At 39.3% G+C, this 23768-nt stretch overlaps 1 protein-coding gene across 5 annotated transcripts in view; it reads right to left on the bottom strand.

Annotated features, from left to right (window-relative positions):
- Window positions 1-1927: 1927 nt before the first annotated feature.
- The window catches only part of ZNF236 (zinc finger protein 236), a 45341-nt gene continuing 23500 nt past the window's right edge, over window positions 1928-23768 (bottom strand). For all 5 annotated transcript variants that reach the window (XM_028737489.2, XM_028737491.2, XM_077933207.1 and 2 more), the window contains exons 14-33: window positions 22810-23070; window positions 21836-22086; window positions 21273-21374; window positions 18567-18718; window positions 18049-18149; window positions 17602-17753; window positions 16795-17007; window positions 16386-16656; window positions 15516-15619; window positions 14295-14660; window positions 13559-13704; window positions 12949-13192; window positions 11982-12161; window positions 11223-11381; window positions 10650-10828; window positions 9114-9245; window positions 7813-8010; window positions 6115-6244; window positions 4920-5096; window positions 1928-3536 (exon numbers count right to left, since the gene is read on the bottom strand). In XM_028737489.2, coding sequence (XP_028593322.2) covers window positions 3421-3536; window positions 4920-5096; window positions 6115-6244; window positions 7813-8010; window positions 9114-9245; window positions 10650-10828; window positions 11223-11381; window positions 11982-12161; window positions 12949-13192; window positions 13559-13704; window positions 14295-14660; window positions 15516-15619; window positions 16386-16656; window positions 16795-17007; window positions 17602-17753; window positions 18049-18149; window positions 18567-18718; window positions 21273-21374; window positions 21836-22086; window positions 22810-23070 — 3634 coding nt within the window. In that variant the 3' untranslated portion in view covers window positions 1928-3420. The remainder of the gene's footprint in view (window positions 3537-4919; window positions 5097-6114; window positions 6245-7812; window positions 8011-9113; window positions 9246-10649; window positions 10829-11222; window positions 11382-11981; window positions 12162-12948; window positions 13193-13558; window positions 13705-14294; window positions 14661-15515; window positions 15620-16385; window positions 16657-16794; window positions 17008-17601; window positions 17754-18048; window positions 18150-18566; window positions 18719-21272; window positions 21375-21835; window positions 22087-22809; window positions 23071-23768) is intronic.

The following is a 23768-nucleotide window of genomic DNA, read 5'->3' as shown; positions in this document are numbered from 1 at the left end:
GGAATCTTGTACTCTTCAGCTGAGAGTATTCAAAGTTTGCTGGAATGGTGAGAGAAGAAAGCTTCTCTGATCTGGGCAAGGCAGGAAAGGAACTAGGGTGGAGCCTGCACTACTGGCCAGTCTTCAAATCTAGGTCACAGGAGCCTACCTTTCCTCGGTAGGAGGTGGACAAAACCCATGTCTGGATCCCTCCCTCCTACTGAGCTGAGAAAGTGTTGTTGTTGTTTAGTCGTTTAGTCGTGTCTGACTCTTCGTGACCCCATGGACCAGAGCACGCCAGGCACTCCTGTCTTCCACTGCCTCCCACAGTTTGGTCAAACTCATGCTGGTAGCTTCGAGAAAGTAGTGAACTGTAAATTCTGGTAACATAGCTTACTTGGATCCATTTCAAATCAAGTTTCTAGTTTGGCATAGAACTAAAATGGCTTTGGTCATCTTGGTAAAGTATTTATCCTAGAGAAATGATGGGAGATTACTATTCCATCCCATAGCCTTTGGGGTGTCTCAGGATGCCATCTTGTGTCACATGCTATTTAGCATTTATGTAAAAACCATTGCGAGAAGTTCCTTTTGGACTAAAGTGTCATCGGCATGTCATTCTTTTTCACATTTTTAATTCCAGCTCCAAACAGGTGTTTGGAACCACTTTGGGGTTAGATGAGGCAAACAAGTTGAAACCTAATCTAGATAATCTACTGTGGATAGCAAACTCCGCAAATCTGATTGTCAGTGTAAGTGGTTGTGGATGGGGTTGCACTCTCCATGAAATATCAAATTTACAGCCTGGGAGTTCTCCTAGACACAGCACTGTCGATGGAAGCACACATGATCTCAGTGGCTACAAGTGCCTTGAAATGGGATAGCTTGATTCACCAGCAGTGACCCTTTCTAAAGAGAAGTAATCTTACCAGTGTTGTACATGCCCCAATTACAGCTTGGTTACACCCACCAGGGGCTATTGCCCCTGCTCATCTACACCCTACTCATAAAAACAAAAGCCCTTCTAGCCCAGCATTCTGCCCCTCTCTTTATACCTCACTCAAAGCCCCAACCCCCACTAGTCCTTCAAGGATCCCCCCATATCCCAACTCCTTCATTGGCCCCCCATACCCTCACAGCTCCTCTCTGTTCTTCCATCCTTGCTTTATTCAAACCTCTGTTGTTTAAAACAGGCTTCCTCAACCTCGGCCCTCCAGATTTTTTTGGCCTACAACTCCCATGATGCTTAGCTAGCAGGACCAGTGGTCAGGGATGATGGGAACTGTAGTCTCAAAACATCTGGAGGGCCAAGGTTGAAGAAGCCTGGTTTAAAACGTGCCATCTTTTGCTCCCCTACCCAATGGCCTAACTTTATGCAAACCTGGGATTGTGATGAGGCTGCAAAATTGTCCAGTGGTGGCTACACTCTGATATCATGGCTGTGTGATGACCTCACATTTTTATGTAATGTAGGAAGATATAGATACATGATTTGAAAATATTCTGAACGACAGAAGTAACATTACTGATGTTAACACACAGGTTCTACTGTGAAAGAAATGATTTAACAGAAGTTGGGGGAACACTAAGGACATATCTCTGGTACAGTGGTACCTTGGTAGTCAAATGGCTTGGCTCCCAAACAAATCGACTCCCAAACACCACAAACCTGGAAGTGAGTGATCCGGTTTGCAAATGTTTTTCGGAAACCAAACGTCCAACGCGGCTTGGTTTTCAAATGTTTTCGGGAGTCGAATGGACTCCTGGAATGGATGGAGTTTGACTACCAAGGTACCACTGTACTGCAACTAAGGATGGTGTGGTGATACTGGTTCATCTGAGCTATGAGAAGCCTTCAGCCACACTAGTTAAGATTTCCTCCCCACCAAATTGATAGGAACACCCATTCAAAGCTTCTGAAAAAGAACATATTAGACACAAAACCAAGTTTGGAAAAAATTAATATTATTTAAAATATGTCTGACTTAAATATTTCCACATAACAAAGTGTTATTTTCAAGTCACCAGCTATATCACTTATATACATATGTCCATAGTTAACAAAACAATTATGAGATGTCCTATCAAAAAGCAGTGATTTTTCCCATTCAGGAAATAGAAAGAACTAGTCGTATAATACACAAGTATAAATTATATGTACATATATCTTCTTTCTGGAACTGAGGGCAAATAAAAAGCAATTATTCTTCAGAAAGGTGTAACATGTCTACATTACAATAAAATGAATCAATACTGATTTTGAAGTGGTCACTTAAAGTTGAAAACTTTATGAGCACTTCCTGTAACTGGGATTTTTGTTATTTACAAAATATACTCAACAGCCACATAGAGGCTTAATTATCTGTATATATACATATGCACACATATATATAACATATAAAGAAATTCAAAAATTTAAAGTAAAATTAAGCAAAATCCTTCTGTCTTTGGAATGTCTTAAAACAGAAAATGCTTTATTCCAGTGTTTCTTTAGATATATTACCTTTTCAAAGTAAATGGGGCTTTTCAGAGCATTACTGAAAAGCCTAGGTAGTTTTATTTTTATTTTTAATCAACTGTCAACAAAAATCAAGGTTATATTAATTGGGGGCTGTCAGAAACCAATCTGCATTTGCTGATACAACTTGTGCTACAGCTCACTTGGTTTGCTCAAGAAAAGGCATGGTAGTATGCCCTATTATTTTTAACTTATGGCTTATGTTTTTCATAGTTATCAAGCTAAAACTTCTGAGCATTAAGACCTAACACAGAAAATATGTGCATTTGTTGTTCACTTCAAGGAGATTCTATTATTAGTTACATTTTCTTTGAATAATTATTGCTGAATGTGAAGCTAAACATGTACAATTAAGAAATTAATTTAAAAAAATAGCTTTAATAAAATGAATATGGTCCATCACTTTCTGACATGTCAGCAACACCAGCACCATAATGTAATACCAATTAATGAACTAAAGTAATACCAGACATTTAATGCTGTATTGTAATATGAATTCTCTACTGCATGCATCTAACTTTGAGATAGTCTTTCTTCCAATTAATTTTAAACAGTCAGGACATCCTCATGATTGCCAGAACTTCCATGCTGTCTACCTTCTAATCAACGTTCATTGATACCAAGGTCTGGGCGTGTGTCTTTTGTTTGTTTTTTTACATGATGATGGGATTCAAAAGATGAGCAAACTCCATGTACCTGAGATCATTGCTTGTAGTCAAGATAGCAAAGTGTATCTGGTGTTTCTTCAATATCCTACAAGCTTACAAAAGACAATCATTCTTTTGGTAGTTTTGTAAAATTTAAAAAGTTATATTATCTTATTATTTTTAATATGTTCAGTTTTAATAGTAAAAATCCATAGGTGACTATCTTTATAAAAATGCTAGTCCTGAAAGCATTTTGAGCTTTCACCTTGGTTGTCATCAAAAAATATTGGTCCATTCATTTGAAGATTCTTGAACAACCTCTTCCAAATTCAGAGCACGATTAATGTCTTCACCTTCCTGTCCTTGATGACTGGCAGATTCTTGTCTTGTGCCTACCGTAACAAGGAAGAGAAATAATGCTGAGAGATCTAGTGAAAATACAGAAGAGTTACATTTAAGCGCTGCTTGACTAAACATCCAATAAGAAATGTGTAAGATTTCTTTGGTGGAAAAGCAAACTAAATCCAGCCACGCTTCAAATACTATATACCTATTAAAGAGTACCGTTTACATCCTTTGAAAGTAATCATGTTGGTACAGTGCTGTGGATGGAAGCGCTCATCTGCGAGTTGACTGTTCCTTTCAATGGACAGAGCAAATGTATTCTCATTAAGGCACGCGAATGCTTAATCTATTCTGTCCATTTGAATTAATGAGGCAGTCCATGAGGGCAATGGAGTGCATTTATTGATGCAAGAAGTCACTGAATCATGGGAAGAAACTATCATCTATACAGCAACCTAAAATTACTGTATATATTCCATTACATGCTTCACAGAAAGCAAAAGTTCAGCTTAATGTAAATGAACCCAGAGTGAGGCTCAGACTCATGCCATCCACCCTCACATGTGTTTAAGAGCTTTTCACTTCCAGTTTAGCTTACGTGCAACTTGTTGTCTTGTCTGATCCAACAAACAGTGCCAGGGGGAAAAAGGAAAAAGGGAAGGGGAGAAAGCAAGAGCTCAAGCTCACTGACTTCACACAGAACTATGGTTAAGCATGATCTTCAAACCAGTTTATATTGCCTTCAGGAATGGCACAGTGGAATAGCAAGAGAATTATCACTAAGAACTTCCTTGCTTTGATATGGCTCCTATATGCATCTAGGAAAGAATTATTCCTTTAGAAGAAACTGTGTCGGGCAAAAAAAGAACCTATGAAATTGCATCAAGCTTTCTAACAGATATTTTAAATTTTATTGATTTATCATTTTTGTCAACCGCTTTGATGTTTTCCTACTATCAAGCAGTACATAAATTTATGAAATAAATAAACTGAGTAATTGCAGACTATAACTCTGTACAGTTTAGGAAACAAAGAAAAATGTTACTATTCAGTACAAACAGCAACACATTCATACACATAAGCCTTGCAGTACATTATGTACTTTTGAATGCCTACAGCAAGGGTGAGAATCCACTTTTGTCTGGCCTGCCACAGCAATATGTGTCCTACACCCAAAGTTTTATGAGGCTAGGTGAGTGACAGGGGACATGGGCTGACAAAAATGACATTTTCTCCAGTCCTGGCCTGGAGAATGAGAGCAGGGGCTGAGATTTAAAAAGAAGGAAAAGGTAAAATAAGCTCCCAGCACTCAATGCTGTCCAAGTAAACGAGTAATGTTGAAACTTGAGAATACTGTACGATAAATGCCAGGGCTGGTTTATATCAAATACTGTAGGGCTTAAAACTTTCACTTGGCAAATTTTACATACCAGAATAGCCATGGGCTCGTTTCATATGAAGTTTCATATTGCTTTTCTGGGTAAATCCCATTGCACAATAATCACATTTGTACGGTCTTTCTCCTGTGTGTTTTTTCATATGAACTTGCAAAGCACTCTTCTGGTTAAAAGCCTTCTCACACAACGTGCACTGAAACGGTCGTTCTCCTTTAATAAACAAGACACTTTTAGAACATTAACTGCAAAGTGATGCAAAGTGGAGTAAAACTCCTTAAACTTCACAAATACACTAATTTTACTTGAACTGGCTATGATCACCATTTAAGGGACCGTTCTCACTAAAACCTGGTCAAGACAAGGAACTATTTAGCTCCTATGCATTGGGCTGAAATAACAGAGCACCTGACTCTGAGACCTGTGCGCTCAGGTTAGGAAAAGGCCCAGAGAAGCGGAATAGCTCAAACACTGCTAATTTACTCTTGAACAGAGATGCTCAGTTAACTTTGCTGAACTCCTTTCTTCCTTTTGAACTATGCTGTTCCTTCTTTGGGCATGGCGTGTAAAGATAGCATAAAGAATAGGGTTAAACAGGTAAAAGTTTCAGTTGCTGCATTACTCCTAAAAGTTCTCCAACTTCCACAGTATGGATCACCCAGGGAGGCCAACCTGGCGCCTTTGTTACATATCTTTACACACTAGAGAAAAACAACCCAAACTTTGGGCTAGTTAAACAATCAATGGCCTTTTAAACTGTTTGTGTGTGTGTGTGTGTGTGTGTGTGTGCGCACGCGCGCTTGCTTGCTTGCTACTATGTTACACATATTTGCGATTTTATATTGTAAACCAGTGGTGGCCAAAATTGGCCCTCCAGCTGTTTTGGGAATACAATTCCCATCACCCCTGACCACTGGTCCTGTTAGCTAGGGATGATGGGAGTTGTAGTCCAAAAACAGCTGGAGGGCCAAGTTTGGCCACCACTGTTGTAAACCATTCTGTGATCCTTGGATGAAGGGTGGTATAGAAATTTAATAAATAAATTAAACAAATAAACAGCCCAGGCACTCTGATTGCTGCCTCTCACTTCCTATTGCCCCAGATTCTGCTGCTAATGCAATGGTGAGGATGGGTAGGATCACAGCTTTTGGATTAAGTTGTTTACAATTTACTTAACCGTTTGTTAAATTGAACAGCTTGTGGCTAGCCACCTGTACTGATAATTTCTTACCTGTATGAATGCGGCTATGCCTTTCCAGCTGGCTCGGCTTAGCAAAGGCTTTTTCACAGGTATCGCATTTAAATACTCTTGGCTTTTGAGAACTTAATGATGGTCCTGCCTGGTGAGTCTGCAAATGCTCCTAATTCAAAACAAAGAAGAAATACATAGAACATGTTTAGGTAAGAAAAATAATAATGAGTGCTAAGTTGCTCACACATCCTTTTGTCAACACCAGGCATAGGCAAACTCGGCCCTCCAGATGTTTTGGGACTACAACTCCCACCATCCCTGGCTAACAGAACCAGTGGTCAGGGATGATGGGAACTGTAGTCTCAAAACATCTGGAAGGCCACGTTTGCCTATGTCTGGTCAAGACCTACAAAATCTGAAGCCAGCAATGGCCAAATTCAATCTATTTTATAAAGAATGCAAATAACAAATTCCTTAACAAGTACAAGACCTTATTGAATTAAAAATAATTTTAAAATTAGAAGAAAAAGCAAAGCAGAACCATTTGCAACTTCGCAGTTTCAGCAGAATGTTAAAAACCAAAGCAGCATTTCTCCAAATTCCAGATTTCTTTCCCAGTAAAGAAGCCCACACCCACATAAGCCAATATGGCTCAGTTCAGGTGTAACAGCTTTCCATTATGTCTGAATGAAGCCTAGAAATCAGAATCAAAACTTATTTTTCCTTCTGTACCTGCAAAGAACCAGAATACAGATTTTGCATGCTATAAGATTAGATTGTAATTTTGCTTCCTGATCCAATAGTGACAGACAATGTGATTCGTATTAAAAACATATGCAATGCTAAATAGAAAAAGAAGCAAGCAGAATCAACTGCACTAAAACAGTTAAACAGAAGTTTTCATAAAAAGGATGGTCCAGGTGAGCCTCTTAACCATCAAGACAGAGGTAACCAGCTGCTTTTTAAAGATAAGGGCATTTGGGAGTTTGCACTCTCTGCCACACAGGAAGAATATCATACCAGCTGGAGCAGCAAACTGGCCCCATCCATTTGCCAGAGAAGAAGTAGCTCTAAGAAGCTAGCTGGCTAAAGAACACTCTGCTCCAACTGCCATTTGCCCTGGGACTACAGACATGCAGGAAAGCACACTCTGATCCCATTAACCAGCCAGAAGGCAGGAGGTTGAAAAACAGCCCAGATATCAAAAAATGGAAGAATTCTAATGCATCAGAGCAAATACTATTGGAACCCCAACATCCAGACATAATTTTGAAAGCATCCCTACTTGTTATTAAATGGAAGAAAGTTTATAAAGAATCTTTTAACTCTTATCAAAGTTTCCTAATAGGAACAGAACTGTTTTCACCAAAATATACCCACAGTGAAGCGGTAAAAGTAAAGGGACCTGACGGGCAGACGACTCTGGGGTTGCGGCACTCATCTCGCTTTACTGACCGAGGGAGCCGCCGTTTGTCCGCAGACAGCTTCCGGGTCATGTGACCAGCATGACTAAGCCGCTTCTGGTGCAGCACACGGAAACGCCGTTTACCTTCCTGCCAGAGCGGTACCTATTTATCTACTTGCACTTTGACGTGCTTTCGAACTGCTAGGTTGGCAGGAGCGGTAGATGGTCACAATAAAAATAAATAAGAACGCCATTTTCAAAGGGATACCTCTTTGCCTAGTCAGACCTCTTTGAGGTTTTCAATATAATAAGTTGTGAATTTTATTTCGTACCTTAAGGTGTGTTGCTCGTTTGAAGGCTTTATTGCAAATATGACAAACATGGATTCTTTCCTTTCCATGAACTTCTTTACTGTGCTGCATAAGCATGGCAGCTGAAGAAAAAGTCTGACTACATTCAAAACACTGGTGCACACGAGGCTCTTTTTCAGCTTGAATGCCTTTAGATAAACTTGGAGAAATCTCATTCACCTGCAACAGTTACATAAAATATACACACATTACGAGAAATAAAACCACCTAAAACTCAAGAGATAAACATCACTCTTCAGATGCAATGATGCTCTGAAAAACACATTACAATTGAATAGGTATTAATCTCGTGCAACTTTTATTCCAACTTATTAGTAAAATAAAGTTATGGAGCAATTCTGCTAACCCCTTCAGGGAAAGCACATGAGTGCCTGGTTGTGGTGAAATTCTGAAGAAATGGATCCCTGGGCATGCTCTGCTACTGCTAGGGCCCCACTCCCATTCAGATCCACAAGCCAATTACTATTTTCAAATAACCATCACCATAATAAATTTTCAGGTTGACTCTGAAAGAAGAAAAAGAAGGGGCAAGGAAATAAAGGAAGCGAATTTCAGTGAATCCCCATCAGAATTAGAAGAATTCAAAGGAATGATGGTACAGAGCACAGGGGTGGGCAGCCTTTTCCTGTCAATTACTCCTTTAGGACTAATCTGTTTTTGGCAGCATACCAGAAGTGATCAAGAACAGAGCCAATGGTGGGTAGCACCACTCGTTCGCCCCCTTTCTTTCTTTATGCTACCTACATGGCGCACTGCTGCATCAGGCAGGAGGAAAAAAACTGAGGGAATTGACCTTTATCCCACAAGTCTTTGCTCCTGCCTGTCGTCAGCTGGTGAGGGATGTCCCACACCATTGGCTGCAGCGTCCCTCAAAATAAATTTATGCCAATGGCCACACGAGGCCTATGACAGTAGAGTGCCCACCACTGGCATATAATGCAAACAAAAAGGGATGTAAGAAAAAGAGACCTATAAGAATTAGACTAACTTTAAAATGGAGACTTCCAAGGCATAAGAATGTGCACTTAATTTCACATTTAATATTCACAGTGTTCAAAAGGAAAGATTTGGTTAATATGAAGCTTTGAAAAGGCAAAGGTCAAACCTCCAAATTTAAACCTCCATTAACTTCTATAATACACTAAATTGATTAGGATAAGATAAATGAGAACGTAATTTTTCACCTACATAAATTCTACAATATATACAACAAGCCTATTTTGTATCTTTATTCAAGGAACAACATACATAAAAAAGTTTACCTGATATGCTAATTCATCCTGGCTTGAAGGTATTGAATGTGGGGTATGACTCACTAGTATAACTTGCTGGGAGCTTGAAGTGCTCTGTCCAGAGAGATTAGAATCTGTCAGTAAAGCAGGGAACTGTTGTCCCTGCCAAAAGAAAAAGTGGAATGCATTACATTTAGAAGAAAATGTAACTGCAATGTGCAATCAAAGACTATAAATATGAATTTGTTGATGTGTCATAACACCAGATTTTTCTTTGAAACTTTTTAAATCTGCTGTTGCCGTAAACTGTTATCTATCTCACTGAGTCCACAATAATAACAGCAACAAAACCAGTAACATAGCCCATGGCTCCAAGAATCAAGCCATCTAAAATTCAACATGAGACAGAGAGAAAGAGGAGGGAAAGGGAAGAAAGGGTATACGTTACAAGAAAAAATATGTGTTACTTTCAGTATGGTATGGAGACTAAGGATTTGTGTCACAGGATACATAAAGATACATAAGGAAATGTGTGTTTAGATAAGGGGTTTGAAGGGAATAAGAGACTGGGCACCATAGTTCTCAGAGCCTCTCCTTAAGAGGCAGGTGGTCACTAGTGCTTCCTAGGGCAGTGTTTCCCAACCTTGGGCCTCCAGCTGTTTTTGGACTACAACTCCCATCATCCCTAGCTAGCAAGACCAGTGGTCAGGGATGATGGGAATTGTAGTTCAAAAACAGCTGGAGGCCCAAGGTTGGGAAACACTGTCCTAGGGCATGTCATGGGTGCTTTCTAGGGCAGTTTTTGGCTGTGCCTGGATTAAACTAGGAAATGCAGAGCTTCGGGGATGGATAAAGGGAGATATGCCTTACTGCATGGGCTGAATGACCTTTTATGATATACAGAATTTTCCTTCTCCCAACTATTATTGACAAAGTATGTCGGTAAACTCTTATGTTTATGTTTATTTTAGAATAGCAAAGCTATAAAGTGAACACCACTTCTACCATATATTCTAGGTCTTTCTCTAATATACTTAATAGGTCTTGCCCTATACTTAAAGCATCTCCTACAAATGCTTGTGCAGCCTACAGCAACCTGAAGCTGTTTTCAAACTACCCTTACAGCAAGAATTTGCTTATCAGTAATCCACAGGTACATTGCAAGTGTGTTAATTAACATGGTAAAACCAGGGGAGAAAACAGCGGATGAATGCTTAGCAAAGAAAGCCTTAGTAACTATTAACAATGAAGATTTCTCAAAAAGAGCTGAAACCTGACAGTGTAATCTTTAAACAACTGCAGCAGCAGAAACACTGCAAGTCAACAAGCACTGAAAATCACAGGCAAAACAAGTTCAATAGGAGTATTAGAGTAAATTTTAAAAGTAACTATATTGATATTATACATTAGGGAACATAATCTTTGTACTGTACAAATATTTTCTTTGTCAAGCTGCATTCAGGTTTCCTTTGCCCTAGTTTTATAGCAGGTATTAATTAGCAGGTTTCTGGAATATTAATTAGCAGGTACCAAGTATCAGGAATAGGCTAGAACCGTGACACAAACCTGCGATGTGATGTTAAGAGTCACCGCATCAAGACCAGCAGATAGCATACTCTGAGTATCGGCTAGGGTCAATGTGACGCTACCATCTCCTCCGACTCCTGGTGATGACATTACTAAATTCTGAGCTGGCTGAGACATGGGGGGTGTTGAAGGAAGGTTCCCACTTGATGCATTAAGCTCTGTAAAAAGGTATGATATTTCAAAACTCTACACATAATTATCATAATTTACTAGTTGGGAAATGTGCGAATCTGCCTAGCATTATACTTTTACGAATACTCATGGCTGTCCACTTTTCATAACCATGTTCCGTGTACACACTACAGGCAGCAACCGTTTCACACGGAGATTCCATTCCCGGCCGCCGTGCGCATCAGTGGAGTGGTAATAAGTGTGCCATGCCCCCACTGGACCTGCCTTCTTCTGGGTCCAAAAGGACCTGCACATCGGTGGGCCTAAAATGGTTGCCGCCTGTAATAATTTACAAGTGGAAATTGCTCACTGAAACTGCTAAGCCAGAATATAATAAGATGCCACAATACGATTTATTGAGAAAAATTATTAAATGCCTACCTGAACTACTGTTCAGCACTGGGCTCTGAGAGAGGAGTTGATCATTACTTATTGTTAATGTAGCACCTGCTGACTGATTATTGATTGTTGGTGTTGCCAGTCGTAGATTCCCATTCAGTTCATTAGCTCCAGAGGAATTATGCTGAATAAGATCCTGGCCTAAATGCAAAATTAAATCTATAAGCCAATGGAGATCTATATTTGCTTCTGCATTTTTAATACATAAAAATATTCTAATTTTACAAGAAAAAATAGCTGTAGTGCTATGGAAACAAACTCATGGAATCTGTCAAACTGTAAATATTAAATGAAAATATTAAATTAATATTACAGTAAATCAAAAACATCTTTAAAGAGTTCAGTTAAAACAGCAGTCAAAATAAATTTTAAAAACTGTCCAGTAGCACCTTAGAGACCAACTAAGTTTGTTCTGGGTAGTGTGCATGCACCTTCTTCAGATATCTGAAGAAGGTATCTGAAGAAGTGTGCATGCACACGAAAGCTTATACCCAGAACAAACATAGGTGGTCTCTAAGGTGCTACTGGACAATTTATTTATTTCGACTGCGTCAGACCAACACGGCTACCTACCTGAAGTTAAAACAGCAAATAGAGGAAGAGTTAATATGCTAGGGAAAATAAATGCCACTACACCAAAGTGTGTGGATATCTTTGAACCAGGGCTTGTGAAGTAATAAGCATATATTATCAGACAAACAGAGTAACTTTACACACAAAAAATGAGGATAGTATACTTGCCAGATATGGTAAGGGTAATTTCTTGAGGGGTTCCTGATGAGTTTGAAGTAGTTGTACTAGAGGCATGAGCTAAAACATGGCTCAGACTCGAATTATTTATTGTCAGTGTAATCTCATGCTGACCATTTGAATTTGAAACCATACCCTGTGAAGTCATGACCTGAGACAGATCCTGCGAACCTAAATACAAACAGGGTGGTAATAATAATAATCAGCAGCCAAACTTCAATATGTTAATATTTACTGTTGTGATGCCTGTTCCAAGATAAGCAGAAGGCACAGCAGCAGGACTTAAACTGGCATGGCCCAATTATTCACAAAAGCAATATAAACAATCCCAGGAGGAATCACAATGCTTGAGAAGAGATGGTGTTCCCAACTTCGATGCAGATTATCCTATGTCTTGGCAAGTAGCCCCATGCACTTGTTTGGAAGTAACTGAATGGGTAGAAATCCTCACTCCCCTTTGTCTTTAGTTGTCAATCTCTTTTGCCACTGTATACAGCCTCATCTGCTTCAGGGTGCTAGCAGACAGGGGGCTAGGAGAGGCCTTTGAAAGAATTTATCCAAATAGTTAGCCCACTCAGCCACTTCTATGCATGACTGTACATGCAAACAACTCTTTATAAAGAACCCAATCACCCTATTTATTCAGGATAATGATGCATCATATAGTAAACGATTTAAACAATTAGGAAATTAAAAATACATAAATGTTCCTCAACCAGGAACATGTTTAATTTCATTTGTGTTTTTTAAAATAAATAAATCTTTATTGATAGAAATACATGGTTGATCAGTATTTGCCAAGGGCAATAATATATTTGCTCTTAAAATTGAAATTAATATTTATATAATAAACTTACAGAAAAGATGAGCAAAATAAATTTAAATGTGCAATAATTCTGGGAGCTTTTAGCAACAGAACCCTTCAAAATGGAAGTGTGTGCTTTTGTATCATGCTTACCAGCAGTGTTCGTAGTCAGAACAGCTTCTTGCTCAGATATAGGTCCTATTGTCATATTTGCTGAAGAGGTAACAGTGGGCTGTAAGGACAAGCTTGACAAAGGCTGTATTACCACATTTGCTGGCACTGAACTATCTGCTGTCTGGAGGGAGGTGTTCTGAGTAGCCAAACTGGGATCCCCAGTTAGCTGCTGGGTCAGTACGTTACCCTGTTGTAGCGTCTGCTGCAAAAGACTGGGATCAATCTGAAAAGAAAATGAATATAGGAGATGCAAATAGATGACACCTCCCCACAAAATATTATAGAATTTCTCAGAGAAAGTATTTCCCCATCTTCGAAGTAAGCTAGTTGAAAGAAAACTCTAACCATGGTAGCAAGAGTTAAGTTATGAAATCTAGTTTTTGCTAAAGCTTGATAATTTGCACGGATGATTAAGATGTTTTCTATTTACAATCACATCATTTGCACATAATGCTAAGCCTGCCCCCCCCCCAAATGGTTTAATAAGCCAGGCTATGCATGAGCAGTATATATACAAAGGCAGTCTCTTTGCATTTATCTGTGCAAAACTTACTATTTGTTTATAAAAGATAATACAGGATAAACATACTTGTAATGTAATGTTGTTGATGCTGGTAGGATCTATTCCAGATATTTGAACGTTTGGTCCAACCAAGTTAGCAGCAAGCTGTAACTGTATTCCTTCAAGGGTTGCCAAACTACCATCCGTCAAGGATACAGTTAAATCACCTCCAGCTATAAAGGACAACAGTCATATATATATATACATATAGTATCCTTTATTTTCAGGAAGCCATGCCAACAAGTTCTATCTTCTATGGATAAACATATCGCATTCATAAGCAGCCCACAAGAAGTGCTTGTAAACAAAGATAATTGCCCTTCCCTTTCTTCTATCCGGCATATCCTAAAAGCAACCGATGTAGATGGGGGAGAGTATCAGGTGGGGGGCAACTTTAACCGGTTCCGTTCCCCTCCCCACTTTCCTTTCCCAGCTAGGTGGGCAGACTGGCTAAAGGATGGGGGCTTTGTTTGCAGTCACTTCACCTTTTCCCAAGCCAAACTTTCCCTTTGGCTTACTGGGCCACTGAACTGTGGCAGGTAGTGCGGGTGCAAGAGGAATGTACATGCAACAGCTCCTCAGAGTGATCTTCGCTGCTCAAGCCAAGTGAGCCGATGAAGTGCGCAATGAGTGAGCCAAACCTGTGAATCTCGCCCAAGCTGTGCCTTGTTCAGAGCATGAACCATAGACCTACTTCTTCCTTATCAGGTAATACCAACAGAAAGAGGCTTCAAACCCCAAGCAGAACAACGACAGTGTTTACCTGACATTGAAGCAGGAAGTATAGCCTGACCAACGAGACCTTGTGGAAGCAAATTTTGGTCAAACTGGCCTGTCAGAACAGAATTATTCATGATGAAAACATTGGGATCTGTTGAGGATGAATTAAGAAGGTTTACTGGCTGTAGTCCCTCAGCCGGAGTGCGAGGCGCAGGCTTCCTGGCCTTCTTGGCCTCTGGTTTAAAGTGACACTGTATGTGAGTCTTCCTCCGTCCAGAAGTTCGAAACCTCAAGTCACAGTGAGGGCATTTAAAGGGTTTTGCTCCTGTATGTAAGCGCATATGCACTTTCAGACTACCTTTTGTAGAAAATGAATTGCTGCATACATGACAACTGAAGAGCTTCTGACCTAGAGAGTAAGAAAACAGTCTGTCAGGTGAAAATAAAGATCCTAATCTCTTTACAGCTATGACCCACTGCAATTCTGTTGAGCGTGTACAGAGGAGGCCACTGTCAAACATTGTGTCAGAAAATTGTGTCCCTACATGTTCCTGTCTTCCGTTCCCAATCCACTTTCCACGCAGAAAGTGAGACAATGAGCAAGGACATATATTTCAATGTAGGATGTCCCTGAACTTATGGTTTAAAATATGAACAGCTGTAGCAAGTGTTTAATACAAAAGTTTTGCACAAGGCTGATATTTAGCTGATAAGAGCTCCACATAAATAAAAAATAATAATTAAGTATGTACTGTGATTGCAGTATCCAAAGTCATCTCCCACAAATGCAGTGATTTCAAGAAAACAGCTCCACCTGGCTTGTTGAAATTGCAGCATGCTTTCAGTGTGTGGCAAACTGCTAGAAATACGCATGCACATACTGTCTGGGGAGGGGAAATGGCAGTTCCACACTAGTGATGGTTGCATATATATAATGGGTTATTTTTCCTCAATGGTTTTTCCACAGTAAAAAAATATATCTGATTCATATTTTTTTAAGTACAGGCTGCCATTTTGATGACAATGACATCAGGTGGGCAGTGAGAAAAGCTAACATGCATTAGCAGCACCTCTTCCACAATAAACCTCCATCTGGAAGCACCCTCCAACACTGAAAACAACCACCCACTGCTGTAATATTCCATAAAAACCCAAACATCCCAGCCAGATTATCATCCTTAAAAATTCAAGTGTTTTGATGTTCCTGGGTTTTTTTTCACCTGCACATTTCATTAGAGTTGGAATTATAAAACATCTTGCTTACCTGTGTGTGTTTTTACATGGCAATCCAGAGTAGACTTTACGGTAAAACTCTTTCCGCATTCATCACATTTATATGGTTTTTCTCCCGTATGGATACGCACATGCCTAGTCAAAAATAGTTGTTCTTCAATCACTATATGCTTATGCGAATACTATATGCTTTTCAATGTCTGCTGGCCAACACCAATGTTTACAAAGCAATTAAAACATCTAGGTCTAAAAAAATTGAGGAGCATTGAAATGTGGTTTGCTAAGCAAGTTGGAAAAACATGTTTGGAAACATTTTCCAAGTCCAATTATACCTGGAGCTACTAAGCCACAGATTTTCATTTAACAAGCTTTTCATAAAATGGTTGCAATCCAGGGACTGCTTTAATTTATTTAAAACATTCCTATACCACCCCTCATCGTATAAGATACCAGTGATATACAACTATATAGATAATAAGCTATTTGAAACCCATTACAATTAAATACTAACATCAGCAACCATAATGAAAGATAACAAATTAAAATGTATTAACTTGTGCTGAAAAAACTGTAATGCAGGTACCAGGTGGACCTTTTTAGGGAGGGCATTCCAGAAACAGGGCACCATCACTGCGAAAGTCCTATGAGTAGGACTTCAGACACTTTTAATTTGAACTGTTGCCTCCCATTCCATATTGCAAGCTACATTTGAAGCTCCTCCACATTTCAGAAGTGGATCCAATGTGATATGAACAGCTGCTACTAAGAAATTAGTTAATAAACAACTTGGCATGCAATAAATGCTGGAATTCTTTAGACTGTGGCCAGAATGATTAAAACAGAGCTGCAAAAATAACGTGCTTCGTGTATTCTTTAGCTTTGGGGTGGCAGGTCTTCTTACCTGACTAAATCACTAGGTTTTTTAAAGCTTTTTGGACAGTAAGTACAACAGTTGGCATATTTTGGCTCAGCTTCCATTTCTGCTTGCTTGTCTTTGATTTCACTAATTCTGTCCTTTTCTGCAGCAGATTGGACAAGAACTTTTTCAGAAACAGTTGCGCTTTCTTGTGGCCTGATTTTTGCAAGTTCTGCTGTTTCTTCCTCTGTGAAAGTGATAACACCAGGTCTAGACTTTCTAGAAGATGTTCTTTCAGAGGTCTCATCATCATCTTCTGCATATTTCAATAGAGAAGCAATAACATGTTATAGAGTACTTTTAGAGGCCCATTAAAATAATCAAACAACCTCTGTGAACATCACACTGTTTAAATATCAAAGTGATTATTCATGCATATGGGAAAAAAACTCACCTCCTCCTGCTGTTTCTCCACCTGATGCTGCCGTTGAAGACACAGTTTGATGCTTTTTCATGTGCTTTTTGCAGTGAACAGTAGTTCTGAAACTTTCATCACAAAATGGGCACTTGTATGGTTTCATGCTCATGTGAGTTGCCATATGTCTAGTAAGGCTTCCATTAGTAGTAAAGGATGTATTGCAAATGCTGCAACTGAATGCTTTAACTCCTGAAGGAAAAAGGGCAAATAGGCTTTCTGGTGATCTAACAGAAAATGCTCAACAATGAGTCAGATTTAAGGTGCAATTCCAAGCACATAGCAGCGACTTGCTTTCAATTTGTTATCAGAAACGTGTTGATAGTCACTAATTTTTTTTATTATTATTTTTTATATTTTTATCCCACTCCTCTTCCAAGGAGCAGAAACAATGACTGGCCCAAAATCATGGAATCAGCTTTATAGCTGAGTGGGGAATGAAACTGATTCTCCCCATTTTTAGTCCAGCATTCTAAACACCACACCATATGCTCTAATTTAGACCATTTTAAAAGGCTGTTCTACCAATAACCATTACCCATGTCAGATGAATAGGATCTCCATATCAGAGGCAGAATACTTTGAATTCTGGAGATGGCAATGACTTATATGCTTTGCTTTGGACTGCTCAGTAGCCACTGTTGAGAACAGAAAGCCAGACTACATGACCTTTGGTTTAATTCAGGAGGAAATTCTAATACTGTCATGCTCTTCTTTTGGACACAGGAGAACTACAAGGTTTAAAATGACTTGCAAAAGAACCAGATATTACTACTGCTTTATCACCTGTATGTGTCTTCTCGTGAGATTTAAGAACCCCAGAAGAAACAAATCCTCGTCCACACAACTGGCATTTATAAGGCTTTTCTCCAGTGTGAGAACGTACATGCTGCTTCAAGTGGCTGGATTTCTTGAAACCCTTGTTGCAATATTCACACCTACAAAAATGGAAGTTCAATTGGAATGAAATGAAAAGTCAACTTTGATGATGGCCTGTAAATAAATATGACATGTCATTGCTTCCTGGTTTACTGCTAGCAACAAATGATATTATTATACAGAGTTGTAGTTCATGAATTTACGACTTAAATGTTTCCCAGTGACATATATGCAGCCCATAAACCAATTTACATTGCAAATCTGTGTTTGCTCAGAAGTAAGTCCCACTGTAAGAGAGTGGACTTTTCCTTTCAACAACTACATAAGAATGGCCAATTGCAAAGTTCAAAAAACCTGTAAGAACGCTTGCTTTGATCTTCATTATCTTCCAGAAACTGAGAGCGTTGAGGATGCAGCTCAAGTTCTTGTGACTGATCTTGAATCAGGCGGGTGGTCTGGGAAGCAAATATTAATTTTTCAGTTGTCAATACAATACTAAAATCAACTCACCTAAACATGTAACAATGATGGCTAAACTCTACATTTAAGCAAGCAGCGTTGTGTGGCAATAAAATGGCCTACTCCTAAAGGAAGCTTGTCTTTAGCAAAGGTGACAGACTCTTTATTCGTCTTCTTTTTAACTCTATTTTGCTGTTGCAGGTGGTGACTTTAGAACAGCTGACGTCTCAAAGGTCCAGTCACCATTTCCATTTCCCCCAAATGTCTTGGGCATTACAGGTCATTGTGGGGAGGCAAAATGTTCAGTTGGTGAAGAGGTACAGCTCTTCTCTCTGAAGCAGCAATATCTGACCTAAGAATGCAAGTTCCACAAAGCTAAAAAAAATCTACAAACCTTTCAAGTAAATACTTACTACATTAATAGCATCTGGTGCAGGAACCTGAAGTAGATTTGGTTGGTGGTAGCTTGTTGAAAGAGCTTGGGATTCAAGGGTGCTTGAATCTTGAAGCTGCTGTACTGCTGGAAATTGATTTTGCTGACTGTAGCCATCATTAACAGTAAAACCTACCAAAAGACAAATGAGAAAGCCTTATTAGGTGTGAGGTTATTGGATTGTTTTGGTTTTTTATTATGTATTTTGTGTTTTTATATTGTGATTTTATCTTGTGAAGCACCCTGAGACCTGCAGGTATAGGGTGATATACAAATTTAATAAAGAACAATTTATTAATTATTATTATTATACAGTACATAACTCACACTCATCCATTACAATGCAAGCAACTCACTTTCTGCAAACTATAACAGCTCAACAGTACGATTCACCTAGCAAGAAGAGATGTAAGGAAAACCTTGTACCAATTTTTAATCATAGATCCATAGATTTTTAAATCATAGATTGAACATGCCTTTGCAAATTAATAGATCCTAAAATCCCTGTCCTCCTTGCCATGGAAGGTCAGGGATTTGGAGTCATGATAGTGGCACCAAAATGATATGGAATTTGTAGAGCTTAATCCTAGGTGTTGCTGAGACATAAGCCAATAGGATCAAACCATAGCTAATAAAGAACAAAACAATGGTAACTTATGGAAAGACAATAATAATTTCCTTTTCATCTACAAGAAAACAGCAAAAAAAGAAACTTTATTGGCATCCAATAAACAGGTACAGCAATAAGGATACTTACCCCCAAGTTTGCCTTCTTTTCAACTATGTTCTCCACAAAACACAATTTGAAGTTTCCTTAAAAAGTTTCAATTAGCTCAGAGCCATTCAGATTCTGAATTTAATGTTATGTGGACATGTGTCTAACAGGTTGACCCAGCTTCCTTTAACTACATTGGTTTCACAAAAATGTAAGACTCAGTACAAACAATAACAGCATAAACATTATCCCAAACTAATTCCTATTCCACTATATTTGTGCCTCTTCAACATGAAGTTATTTGCTCCTCTACTGCTTCTCTTCTTTCATGGGAAGAAATGAGTTATAAAGACTCTTCTTAAAAACAAAACAAAAAAAAAACCCTTAAAAGAATCAAGTCTTCAAAAAAGTCCCAACTCCTATGGTTGTAATTCGTGGGCAATCATTTAATTTTATCCTGATTCTAATTTTTAAGCTGTATTTTAATCAATTGTTTGATAGTGTTTTAATGTATTTGATATTTGATGTTAGCCACCCTGAGCCCGGTCTTGGCCGGGGAGGGGTATAAATAAAAATTTACTTACTTACTTACTTACTTTAAAAGAATCCTTCCAAAAGAATTTAAAAATTATAATGTAGCACCTTAGAGATCAACTGAGTAGTTTAAGGTATAAGCTTTCGTGTGCATGCACACTTTTTCAGATACTCTGAAACAGAAGTCATCAGACCCCTATATATAATGAGAGGGAGGGGAGGGAATGGGTGATTGCCTAATGGGTATGGTAAGTCTGTTAGTGACTGTTAGTGACAGTTGGTCCCACAAGTAAAAGAAAAACCAAAAGATTTTTTTAAAGGGACAGTACGTAAAGGACCAAGAATCTTTTTAGCCTGTGTAATGGGATAAGAATCCAATATTGCTGTTCAGACCAGGTCTCTCCATATTTTCAGTTTAGTGATAAGTTCTAATTCAGCAACTTCTCTTTCAAATCTATTCCTGAAATTCTTTTGTAATAAGACAGCCACTTTGAGATCTTGTATTGAATGTCCTGGGAGACTGAAGTCTCTGTCTCAAGCTCTGGGAGGAAGACCTTTCATAGCCTACAGACAGCCACCCAATCTTAAATTCCTCCTCACCCACAATAATACAGCAACCAAACTTAACATGGAAACTGGTACCAGAGCCTGCAATAAACCCAGATGCCAACTTTGTTGCCACATACACCTGGGTAGTCCCATTACCGGCCTCAATGTTCTTAGCAAGGTGTTCCTCAAATTCTTTTTTTACACTTACACTTACCCTTGCACTTCTTTTGCCAAAGTTTATATTCCTTTTTGTTCTCTTCATTTAGACAAGACTTCCATTTTTTGAAAGAAGCCCCCATCCATCACAACCACTGACTCCATTTCAGAACTATCTACCAGGCAATCCAGGGGATAGGTATATGTTCCTAATGATCAAATTGCCCACCGCCAGGATCCCTCCACCCCACCCCCCAGAGAAATATCCTCAGCACAAGAGGATAGCTGCTCATCCCCCAAAGAAGGAGTCCCTTTCTAAGGAGTTGTATATATATATATTTGAGATTTAAAATTTCTGAATGGTTCCAGGAATATCAAATAACCTTCAAAGAATAGGAAATCTGTAGAGAGCATTCCAAGTAAAATAGAAATCTTCTACAATACAGATTTAAAACCATGCTTTGTCTAGCATTACTTAATACCTTACATTTCTATGAGATGAATAAAACAGAAAACTTTCCTAAAAGAAAATAATTAAACCTGTAGTTTCACAAATTAGATTGGCTCTGAAACTCCACTCAATCAGTTTCACAAGCACCAACCTTTTTCTGTAGATGTGGTGACGTTCTGGAACTGCAGTCACTGTGCAGCTGAATGCTGTTGAAGCTTTCAAACATTGCAAAAACATACTCATAGGTCACTTTGAAAAGTATTATTTAGACATTTACTAACCTTGTGATAATGCTTGCTGATCAAATGATTGCTGTGCTATAGTCTGCTGCTCAAACTGATTCATATTTTCTTGCAGTGCATGTTGGGATGTCACAAATCTATCTGGAAATGAAATGAAATGTGAAAAATGAACATAAGATTTTACTGCAGTCCATTAAATTTCAGCTTTGTATTCTTGTTATAAAAAAGCATGCCTAGGCATTCTGTTGTGGTACCCATAACCCAGGTTTAAGGTATCATTTAACTTCTAGCTGTCACATCTATTTCTAACACCGATAATGTTCAATGAACGAGCTGCAGCATGGGTCTAATGTGACTTTCTTTCTGCAATGAAAGGAAGGTTCACAGAAAGCCTGAAACTCATACTGAGTTGAGATTTGTCCCCAATAAATGATGCATTAATAAGACCATTCATATCACCACTCATCTACTGCTGCAGCTTTGCACAGTAGACTCACAAAAAAAATCAGGTTCATTAAGCCTAATCACAACATTTAAGGATAGCTGCTAAACAAATTTCCCTTTAAACTGACTTATTTACCAATCTTTTCTACTACATTTACCTTCCTCTTGACCAAGTGGTTGATCAGTCAACTGTGGCCTCAGTTCAGTTTCCTCCGAGTCCACAACCTGTTGCTGGTCCAAATCTAAAATAGTTTCTTGATCTGTTGTGACAGCTTCAGTTTGCTGCAGCTCTTCACTTTCAATCTCAACTTGCATCTGAGTAGAAACATGAATGCTCTGCTGATCTACTGTTGTATCATCAATTGAAGCAGCTTGCTGGTGCTGTTGCAGCTGTTGTGCAAGCTCATACCTGAAAGAGGAAGACGACAGTTCTATTGCACTAACAAAATATGAGGTTGACAGTAAGAGTCTTTTAACTGTGTGTATAACTAAAAAACCTCAGGATAACAAAATAACTTAGTTTGTATTTGACTACCTTCCTATCATCCTTTAATCATAACAAATTTCCATTCTGTTCACCTGCAAAAAAATATTACTTACAAAATGGGCACCATGTTGCCGTCCAAACAGTGAGCTGCAAGGACAACTGATGTCATTGACACTGTTAGCTGAACATTGAGATGAGTCCTACACTACGTGGAGAAGTCCCAGACCCAACATAGCTACATTTTCCTACTCCACCACCCCAAAAAATACATCTGTTACGGGTCCTCTGTGCCCCAACATAAGATTGCAAAATAACACTAGACTGGAGACAGGACCAAACACTGGACAAAGGGAGATGCTACAGATGTCCAGCCTAGCGCTTCCCTACCCAGTGATAGGCCTTGAACATGTTTTTTAAAAGTAGTACCAATGTATAACTGCTGGGGCCCTGACCCATGCATGACCAAGCCAAATGCTGACACCATGCCAGCCCTAATCACTCATTTAGAAGTTGGCTAGAAATTCATTATTGGCACACTGAGAAGACCCCTTAAAATTCCCAAACTGAAAAGGTTGGCTGCCCAAGCAGACAGTAGCAATACAAGATCAAGTGCTCGTAGAAAGCATACAGTTAAAACGCACGTACCTGTGAGTTTTCATGTGTTTTTTGCAGTTTAATGAGGTTTTGAATGTTTTCTGACAATATGGGCACATATATGGTCGAAGGTCATTATGGATGCCCATATGCCTCCTTAGACTCCCGCCAGTTGTGAAAGCCCCGTTGCATATTAGACACTTGAAAGCTTTCAATCCTGTGTGTGTTCGGATATGTGCTTTCAATACTCCAGCAGACACAAAGCCTCTTCCACACTGAGAACATTTGAATGGTTTCTCACCAGTATGTGATCTTAAAAAATAAATAAATGCCAAAGTGTGACGGAAGGAAGAGCAAATGTTCAAGTTCAAGATTATTAATGATCAGGTGGAAGAGGGGCACTCATATAACTGTTCCCAAATCAGCAAAACGGATTTGTGTTTTATTATACGTTCACAGTAGGACCTGCAACAAAATGCTGCTGAATGAAATGCTGCTGTTCCAAGTTTCAAGCCATTCCAACCCGCCTCCTCCGCCTCCTCCCCCCAAAGCATCAGCCAGCGTTCTGTGCCCACTGAACATGTTTGGTCCTCACTTAACTGTTTTGATGTCTCTTCTCTCCCTTACAATTTTTTTCTGAAGGGTGTGTGCATGTGTACATGCTTCTGTAAAGCTCTGGGTTCCCCCAATCTTACTAGTATGTTCCTACTATGTGTAGATGGTGCCAATATAAAGGTAAAGGTAAAGGTACCCCTGCCCGTACGGGCCAGTCTTGACAGACTCTGGGGTTGTGCGCCCATCTCACTTAAGAGGCCGGGGGCCAGCGCTGTCTGAAGACACTTCTGGGTCACGTGGCCAGTGTGACAAGCTGCATCTGGCGAGCCAGCACAGCACACGGAACGCCGTTTACCTTCCCGCTGGTAAGCGGTCCCTATTTATCTACTTGCACCCGGGGGTGCTTTCGAACTGCTAGGTTGGCAGGCGCTGGGACCGAACGACGGGAGCGCACC

Source organism: Podarcis muralis, chromosome 8 (genome assembly GCF_964188315.1).
Source record: "Podarcis muralis chromosome 8, rPodMur119.hap1.1, whole genome shotgun sequence".
Classification (NCBI taxonomy): Eukaryota; Metazoa; Chordata; class Lepidosauria; order Squamata; family Lacertidae; genus Podarcis; species Podarcis muralis.
This window is presented reverse-complemented; position numbering and strand designations above follow the sequence as displayed.